Here is a 9,910-nt window from a genome sequence, read left to right on the forward strand (position 1 = left end):
CGATTGATTTTCGGTTGTCTTTTTTTGGGCTAAAAGAAGTTGTTATTTAGGCTAAAAGAAACTATTTTTAAGGTAATAAATAATTATTTATAGCAGAATTTTACATGTTAAAAATAAAAAAGTTATGACATCTTAAAAATATTATACTAACAACTTAAAAATATGTTTTTTTTTTTATGAATTTTGAAAGCTTAAAATCATGTTATTTATTATATTTATATAACTGACATATGTAAATATATATGTATAATTTATTAACGGGGTCCCCATGAGGGTTTGTGATGAGACTGCCTACCCCGCCTTCATTCCCGAAATTAAAACGAGGATTAACCTTGCCTCCAGTCCCGATTTTAATTTTTTTTCCTCCAAACTAGACGAGCCCCATGGGAACAGTGTCCTACAGAACTTTTTGACATCCCTAAGTCCTTATGTTTACCATGAGATTAGTTGGTGCACATAACCAGTCCAAAAATCTTTTCCTTCAAAAAAATTTCTAAACCGTGTTTCGTGACCCTTAAAAAAATAACGGAAGGAGAAAAGCTTCAACTTTGTATTATAATATTATTGGTAATATTGGGTCAAGTGGACTGCGAGGCCAGCAAAACAACCCTCGTGTCTCTTCTCGCTGCCCCATGTGATATTTTTTTTGATTATTTGCTTGCATCACCAGCTCCTCATTTTCTTTTCTTCTTCTCCTTCTTCTTCTTGTTTACGATATAAAATTTTCAATACAAGTATACAACCAACGCAAGAAAAGAAACACTCCAAATTCCACCACTTCTGCAACTAGCAGAAACATACGGACAAACACAGACGAGGAGGCACGAATTCCAACACAAAAAGGTAATAATTGTCTTCAGATTCCAACCTCCTTTCTCTACCTTTCTCTTAATTTTAACCAGATCATACGCAGATTTGGTAATCAAACGTAATTCGAATCTCATTCCTGTTTTGCATTTAATATGCCAGATTATAATTCGGTATCGTTTCCTGATCTGTTTTTGTGTTTTTTGCATCATAACTTGGTTCGCTATGCTCTGTGTTTTAGCCCTTAAGCTTGCGATCACTGTAAATTAGGTCTTTTCTCATCATATAAAAATTGGACAGAAAAACATCACATTTCGCATGTTGATCTTGTTTGATTTGGCGCAGTTATCTTGTTCTGATAATTTCGTTCAATTTCGTTTCATCATGGAATGAGGATTTCTACTTCAATTCGGTTAAAAACCGATGTTAATTTGGGTATATATGAAGGATTGGTAATTCATTTGTTTTATATCAATTCGTGAATGGTTACGTTTTTTAGATTAGAGTTTATTTTGACCTAATTAATCAGAAAATCAAAATCTTAATCTATTCCAATTGCCAAACAAGCTTTAACATGCAATAATCATTTTAGACGCACATCCAAGCACCTCTCATTTGCTCTAACACTTCTTCTTCTTCTATCAAACACCACCCATGGTTGAAAACAAAATCTCTGTGATGAATATGACAAATTCAGTAGTTTCTTCCATATTCTTCTCAAAAACTGGGTTCCTCATTTGTTTTGCAGGGTTTGTGTCTTCTTCTACATCATCAAAGAGGGCTGTAGAGCCCCCTTGGGAACCAAAGCTTTGGATCAACAATGGAATACCAGGCAAACTACTCCATCTGGGATGGGCTATACTACCACCCACATCTATTTGGTGGCATAATGTTAACAGCTGCATTGCTTGGTCTTTCCACAAGTTATCTAAGTGGTATAGCTTGTTTCCCTACTATTCCATACATGTTACCTTATTTAGGAAATCTCCAGAAGCAAAAATCCGGAAAGAAACGTATCCGTGTTTACATGGATGGGTGTTTTGATCTTATGCATTATGGTCATGCAAATGCTTTAAGACAAGCCAAAGCTTTAGGAGATGAATTGGTGGTTGGAGTTGTAAGTGATGAAGAAATCATCAAAAACAAAGGTCCTCCTGTTTTATCCATGGAAGAGAGGTATGCTTAATGCTTTATTGCTTTTGCTCTCTCATCAACACATACAAATCTTATGTTTCACATGATATGGTGTTTAATCTCTTAAAGGTTGGCACTTGTTAGCGGATTGAAGTGGGTTGATGAGGTTATTGCTAATGCACCTTATGCTATTACTGAAGACTTTATGAATAGTCTTTTTAAGGAGCATAAGATTGATTATATCATACATGGAGATGATCCTTGTTTGCTTCCTGATGGAAGTGATGCATATGCTTTAGCAAAGAAAGTTGGGCGTTACAAACAGATCAAAAGAACAGAAGGTGTTTCAAGCACAGACATTGTAGGTACTACCTTCTAACTGAAGACATCTAAATACAAGAAAATCAAGAAATGGTAATCTACTTTCATAGAAAGTACATTGCTATTTCTTGCTTTAAGTGGCATGATCTTCATTCTTTTTGGATTCATTTTGTGCTTTTTAACATCTTTACTTACAAAATGCAGGAAGGATTCTTGCATCCATGGAAGATAAAGAAGTTAATGGAGAAAGTAATGAAATGAGTAGAAGAAGCATAGAGAGTCATTCCAAATCCAAACATGCATCTAACTTTTTGCCTACATCAAGAAGAATTGTGCAATTTTCAAATGGCAAAGTATGTTTCTTAAATCAACTTTCTGCTTATTGTTTATTACAGGTCAAAAGACGTAAATGCCCTTCTCATCTTTAAAATGTTGTTATTATCTATTCAGGGGCCTGGACCGAATGCTCGTGTTGTGTACATTGATGGAGCATTTGATCTTTTTCATGCTGGCCATGTTGAGGTATGAATGATTTTTTGTGTCTTTGATAATAAATTAATAATTAATAATTAATAATTTTATAATGAATTCTCAGATTCTGAAGAGTGCACGACAGCTTGGAGATTTTCTACTAGTAGGAATATATACAGATGAAACTGTTAGGTAATATTCAAAACCATTACTGTTTGGATAAATTGATGGTTTGAGTGTGAGTAAATGACGATTTTACCCTTCTGAATGTGATATCTGATTTGATGCAGCCAACAACGAGGGGCTCATTTCCCATTAATGCATCTGCATGAACGCAGTCTCAGTGTTTTGGCTTGTCGATATGTTGATGAAGTCATCATTGGTGCTCCTTGGGAAATCACAAAAGACATGGTATTTACATTTAGTTCCCTTTTTTTTTTTGGATATAAAATAAATATATTAAAACTATATATTTAATCAAATCAACAAAAGTTTACATTTTTTTTTTTAAATGCATGGCCAGATTGCAACTTTTAACATCTCTACGGTTGTGCATGGAACTGTTTCCGAAAGCCAATCTACTCTCAATGTAAGATGACGATGATGATGAAGATGAACTCCTTTTAACAAACAAACACAAAAAGACTAATCTACCCTTGTGTTGATTATTACCACAGGGGATGGTGGACCCTTACTCGGTTCCCAAAAGCATGGGCATTTTCAGGATTCTGGAAAGCCCAAAAAACATCACAACCACTTCGGTAGCTCAAAGAATAAAAGCCAATCATGAGATATACGAGGTATTTTTTATGTTTTATGTTTATATATATTTAAAATGGTTGATTGGAAGTGTTGGACTGAAATAGCCTTTGACTTTTCAGAAACGAAATGAAAAGAAGGAAGCTAGTGAGAAGAAATTTTATGAAGAGAGGAAGTATATTTCTGGGGACTAATTGATTATATATTCGATTGAAGATGAAGATAAAGATGATAATATATGATGCTAAGATTGTAACACAACTCCTTGAGAGATTTTAGAAATTAAGATGATGCTAACCCCTCGGATGTTTCATGTGTCATGTATCATGTGTCATGTGTCATGTATCATGTATCATCCTGATGTTTGCGAACTATGAGCACATATCTAATGAAGTTTCTTGTTTTTGGTTTTTGTAAAGTGATGATGATCATGCTACTACTTAGTACTTAGGCTTAGGATTAAAATCATTAAAATATCCATGTCCAATAGAAACTTGTATGATTTTATGATTAGCAACATATGTTTTCAAGCGAAGCGCATCCAAGAATGAAAACCCAAAGACTAAATCACTAAATGGAGTCTTAAAATGATAATATATACAAAATCTTAGCTGAAGGTAATGATGTTCATCCATATCATCAAGATCGTGAATGGAAAACTTGTCGTAGTTAACCAAGTAAGATTAGAAAATTCAGTTTTACCATTTACATGTTGTCTTCTAGGGTATTTAAATCCTCACCATCGAAAATGTTTATCCATGATTTAAGGATTTTCTTATAAGAATAACATAAATCAAGTGATGATAAAACGATCGGACAAATATGTAAATAATATATAAGCAGTCGCCGATGATGACTCCAAAGCTTTGGTAAAATAAATTTGTTGCCTATATGATTAAAAACATTTTTTTTTTGGAATGGTATTAAAAACATCTTTTTATAAAACATTAATAAAATTTCAAGCTAAATTACAAATTAAACCAAATTGATTATAGTGTTTTTAAATAAAGCCACAGGTCAGTATGTTTTATATAAAAGGTTAAGCAATTTACTCGAATAATTAAGTAAATAGTTTTATTTTATAAAATTTGTATCTAAACCGTCTTTTTAGATTAGATAGAACTAATTTTATTGAATTAATTTGCTTATTAGTTTTAAATATATGGTTTATCTACTATAATAAATGAAGGTTTTTTTTGCAACATGTCATCTTCTCATTCATTTGGACACATGACATTTTCTAGATTTTTATAAAATTTCTATTTTCCACTTGTCATTTTATTGTATTTTTTATTTTATTAAATTAAAATTCCACATTTAATGTGTAAGGTAATATATATGTAAAGTATTTATTAGAAAGAGTTTATATATGTAATGTATTCAATATATTAAAATCTCATTAATTTTAATAATTCAAATTTTTCTCATTTTTCTTATAAATTCAAACTTTTCAAATTATTAAAATTTTATATATTTTTTTTAATTAAACCCATGTAATACATGAGTCCACACCTAGTTTATTATAAATTTAAGTAAGCATAGTTACATATCATTATAGATTTATAGCCTTTTTTACTAACGCATTGATCTACACAAATAAGAAATAAGAGTAATTAGTTAAATGATTTTTTTTTGTTATAAAGTATAATCAATTATTTATATCAATCTATGGTTTTTTTAGGAATCTTATTAAAATAATTTTATAATATCAATTATCGTTTAGATATGAATTTGATTTTTTTAAGTATTTAAAGACTCTAAATATTATATAGTGGGTTAAAAGAAGAAAATAGAATAAATGACTGAAATAAAAACGTGAGAGGTGTCCTAAACTTTATTTATTTATTTATTTATTTTATTTATTTTTTATTTTTTTTAGAACGCGTTGGCTGAAGAGAAAGGGAGAGAGAGAGAGAAAGAGTCGTTAACATACAGATCCGGTGGAGTAGGAGATGCAGAGCACCGGCAACAGAGATTGCTGTCTCGCTGGCCCGATTTGCATTTCGGCGTAAGTCTGATCGGAGAAACAGAAATCGCTTGCCGGAGGTCTTTGTTCGGAGTTGAGCACTCCGATCTCCACCGCTGCTATATATATTTTGGTGAAAAATCCGGCGGACGTGAGGACTCCTGCTTCCGGCGCTGGCTGAATATTTCCGGTGAGCAATTTTCTTTTCTGGCAGCGTGATAATTTTTAGTCTAGGATTTTGTATGTGCTCAAGGATTAAAATAATAGACTGGATTTAGAACAGTCTTATTGTTTCTGATGAAGAATTTAGTTTCCTAATGTTATAAATTTGCTACTGGAATCTGTTAAGTCCTTAATTACTTTCATAATCTTTTAGAAACTAATAAAGTTTTGAAAATCTGATCTTTAACGTGTTTCTTCTTTCAATTTAACATGAGTGGCTAATGGGAAGAGATATATGATTTTTGAAATAAGGTATGTTGTAGTAATCATTATAAGGGTCTTGTGAGAAATGCTCTTCCAGTTGATGATGAATTGTTAGTGAGCGTGTTGAACATTTCTTCTTTGTCAATCACCCTGATCACATTAACAACATTTTTGGAACTTATTTCCTTCCATCTGTCCTATTTGGCTAATCACATTAACAACATTTTTATGATCAACAAAGTAAGCTAAATATCTCCTAAACTGGCCAAGGATCCAATATAGAAATAGACAAAATCATCTTTCATCACATAAAACACTTTAAACCATCACAAATTCACAACTCATAAACACAAATCTTCCATAAAGTGCACATTCAATTTGAAAATTCAACCTGAAAGAGGGATGTAGATAGAACATGTTCAACTGTGTCTAATCTGGAAATGGAAAAGAAACTTCATTACAACACAAGCACGTATACGGCTACAAGTTCAGATAAGTATTAAAACAGATACTATAAATAGAGTGCAGATAAATCATATAAAGTTAAAAAACCCAAAGACCAAAGTAGGATTCTATAAAAACAGGGTGATGAAAGCCTGCAACATCATAAAACACAAAGTAGGATATTTGTTCTTCTTTCTTATTATAATTTGGGAAGTAGCTGACATTTATGTCACCAAAGGATTTGTGAGAATTGATTTAAGCTGTCGAATGCAAGGTTGTGTGTTTTTTTTATGAAGGTTTTTGTGTGATTATTAGGGAAATGGTGTTGTCAAGGTTTAGTTTGAATTAAAATATGGAGAAGAAAAGAGCAGATGAAAGTGTGCAAGTGTCAGCTCCAGGAAGATTAGACAGATTCGGGTTTGTAAAACAGGAACATAACTCCCCCTCCCCTGATGGGCCCCCCAAAAACAAGTCGGCTTTGGAATATCAGAGGTAATGCATGTTAATCTTAAATTCCATCTTGGGCTATGTTTGACATACTAGCTGAAAAACTATCTGTTAGCTGATAAAAAATGATGTTCTGTAAAAAGTTACTAGAAGATATAAAATGACATTTAGAAGAATATATATATTTTTTATAACTAATTAAATGTATATTTGAGAAATTAAAAAAAAGCTAGTCTAACATTGTGTTTAGTGCGCCACAGCCAGTTGATAAGCTATAACTTATTTTTTGAGTTTTTTTAAGTTGTCATGTTTGGCAAACAAAAAAGTAGCTTATAAGCTAGTTTTTTTTAAAAGCTATTTAGATTAGATTTTTAGTATCTTTTTAAAATTTTACAAATATACCCTTAAGTATTTATAAAAAACATAGAGTAAATTACACGAATGGTCCCTATGGTTTGGGGTAATCTAAGCGTTTGCTCCCTAACTTAATTTTTTAACTCGGAAGGTCCTTAGTGTTTGTTTTTGTTACACGCTTGGTCTCTGTCTTACCTAAAAAGACTATTATTTAAATAGGGAAAAATAGTGATGTAGGTAAGATAAGATCAGGGGGTGGGGGTGGGGGTGTATTTATTTAAATAAATTAAAAAATCAAAGGCAAAATGGTCTTTTTAGGTAAGACAGGGACCAAGCGCGTAACAAAAACAAACAATATGGACCTTTTGAATTAAAAAATAAGTTAGAGACCAAATGCGCAAATTACCCTAAACCATAGGGACCATTCGTGTAATTTACTCAAAAACATATTCTTTTAAATGCCTATTTATGTCATTTTATGTATTTCAGTTAGCTTATTAGTTAGTTTTACTTTTACCAAGCATTATTTTTTATCATCTAACAATTAGCTTTTCAGCTAGAACACCAAAGATAACCTAAATAACTTTTTAAAAAGCTACTTTTTGGCTTACTAAACATGACAACTTAAAAAAGCTCGAAAAATAAGTTAGTTGTAGCGCACCAAACACAACCTTGATCTTGTTCATATCAAAAATGATATTGTTCAATGGTTAGTTAGTTTGTTGTATGGAAAATATGAATAAAAAACAATCTGTTACAACACGTGCTACGTTTAAAACTTATAGATAGATACAAATTAATTTAAAACAGGGAACAAAAACGAGTTAGAAAATGGAGGAAAATGATTGGTGTTGGAGGTAGTGATTGGAAGCATTATGTAAGAAGGAAACCACACGTTGTTAAAAGGCGTATACGAAAAGGAATCCCTGATTGTTTGAGGGGTCTTGTCTGGCAATTGATCTCTGGAAGCCGGGACCTCTTGCTCATGAACCCTGGTGTATACGAAGTATTCTATTCCTTTAATTTTCTCAAATCTTCTTCTATTTTTCCTTCTTATAACTTAAGGTCTTATTTTCTTCTTCTTCTTCTTAAGCAACTAGTGATATATGAGACATCAGCTTCCGAGTTAGATATAATACGCGATATATCGCGTACTTTTCCATCACATGTGTTCTACCAACAACGACATGGACCTGGTCAAAGATCACTTTACAATGTTTTAAAGGCCTACTCTGTGTACGACAGAGAGGTCGGATATGTACAGGTGATTCACAAATTCACAAATTCACATTACTTTACATTACATCTCTAGCCATTTTTCACAAGACTCACAAAATGGTTAAAAATTTTCATTCAGGGAATGGGATATTTAGCTGGGCTTTTGCTGCTTTACATGAGTGAAGAAGATGCATTTTGGCTAGTGGTGGCGTTACTCAAAGGAGCTGTTCATGCTCCAATGGAAGGATTATATTTGGTAACTTCACTTCCTCTTTACTAAATTTTATTAATAAATAAATAATTAGGGGTTGTTTGATATGCCTCTTACTAGGATCTGGTAAGAGGCTCAATCAGGCATTGACTCAGTCAGATCTGACTCAATCTGCAACTGTATGCAGGAGGGATTGCCACTGGTTCAACAATATTTGTTTCAGTTTGATCGTTTGATGAGGGAGTATATGCCAAAATTAGGCGAACATTTTACAGAAGAAATGATAAATCCAAGTATGTATGGAAGCCAGTGGTTTATTACCGTTTTCTCCTATTCTTTCCCTTTTCATCTGGCTCTTCGAATTTGGGATGTTTTTCTTTACGAGGTCAGTGTCAGTGTCAGTGGCATTTATGTAATTTTTTTTCGAAAAAGGAAATATAATATAAAGTAACTAGCTTTTGTATGTTCAGGGTGTTAAGATTGTTTTCAAAGTTGGCTTAGCTCTACTCAAATATTGTCATGATGACTTGGTGAAATTACCATTTGAGAAGCTTATACATGCTCTTCGTAACTTCCCTGATGATGCAATGAATCCAGATACATTGCTTCCATTGGCCTACTCATTTAAGGTACTTATTATACATTTTTTTTAATGAAGTGTTTATAATGTTTATATGTTTGTGATGTTTTAAGGTATCGAAGCGTTTGGAGGAACTTAAACAGGAGTATGAGAAGATACATGGGAAGGTAGCAGAATCTAAGTCAAAGCAAAAACAGCTGCAGCTGGCTTGAGCAGCAAAAACAGATGCATATTATTTTGTAAATATCTGGAATTTGATTTGATTATTGATCTACACCAGTTTTTTGTAACTGGAGATTAGAATCTTGAAATGGTGATAGTGTAGTGTGAGAAATGTTTAGATTTTGAGTGGCATTGTTCATGTTTGAAATGTTGATAGTGTAGTGTGAGAAATGGTTTGGGAGAGAAAAGAAAGGATTAAAATCTACTATGGAAATTAACGAAAAATGAGCTCAAAAAGTCAGTCTAACAAGTAATGCAAGCTTTATACAACCACGTCTTCATCTACATAAAATTTTTTGAAGTAAAAAATCAATAAATGAAGGGAAAATAAAACGAAGATCTGGTGCTTCCTTAATTTTACTAATTTTAAGGTAAAACTAATTAAAATGTTAATAAATGAACCCCAAGAAAAAAAAAATATTAGTTAATGATTTGATAAAAGGAAATTTATTTTCAGAATTAGAATGATGGTCGCATATATATAGATCACTGCCATAGATCTAGAATAGTGGTATCAATGAAGTTTGGAGGTGACTTTGGAGTTGACATG

At 32.3% G+C, this 9,910-nt stretch overlaps 2 protein-coding genes across 2 annotated transcripts; both read left to right on the forward strand.

Moving 5' to 3' along the window:
• Nucleotides 1–613: 613 nt before the first annotated feature.
• On the forward strand, nt 614–3,910 carry LOC145053428 (ethanolamine-phosphate cytidylyltransferase-like). Its single transcript, XM_079001475.1, has 10 exons — nt 614–843; nt 1,556–1,983; nt 2,071–2,306; nt 2,467–2,615; nt 2,713–2,784; nt 2,858–2,925; nt 3,024–3,144; nt 3,257–3,322; nt 3,411–3,533; nt 3,615–3,910. The coding sequence occupies exons 2-10, from the start codon at nt 1,628–1,630 to the stop codon at nt 3,684–3,686; spliced, it is 1,263 nt and encodes a 420-aa protein (XP_078857601.1). The 5' UTR covers nt 614–843; nt 1,556–1,627; the 3' UTR covers nt 3,687–3,910.
• A 1,468-nt stretch (nt 3,911–5,378) lies between these two features.
• Nucleotides 5,379–9,508, forward strand: LOC145053429 (uncharacterized). Its single transcript, XM_079001476.1, has 8 exons — nt 5,379–5,648; nt 6,644–6,820; nt 7,940–8,135; nt 8,223–8,393; nt 8,487–8,603; nt 8,746–8,943; nt 9,029–9,187; nt 9,252–9,508. Exons 2-8 carry the CDS (start codon nt 6,681–6,683, stop codon nt 9,348–9,350), a joined length of 1,080 nt encoding a protein of 359 aa, XP_078857602.1. The 5' UTR covers nt 5,379–5,648; nt 6,644–6,680; the 3' UTR covers nt 9,351–9,508.
• Nucleotides 9,509–9,910: the final 402 nt, after the last annotated feature.

The sequence above is a fragment of the Lactuca serriola genome, chromosome 5 (genome assembly GCF_051521515.1).
Source record: "Lactuca serriola cultivar US96UC23 chromosome 5, Lser_US96UC23_V15, whole genome shotgun sequence".
Lineage (NCBI taxonomy): Eukaryota > Viridiplantae > Streptophyta > Magnoliopsida > Asterales > Asteraceae > Lactuca > Lactuca serriola.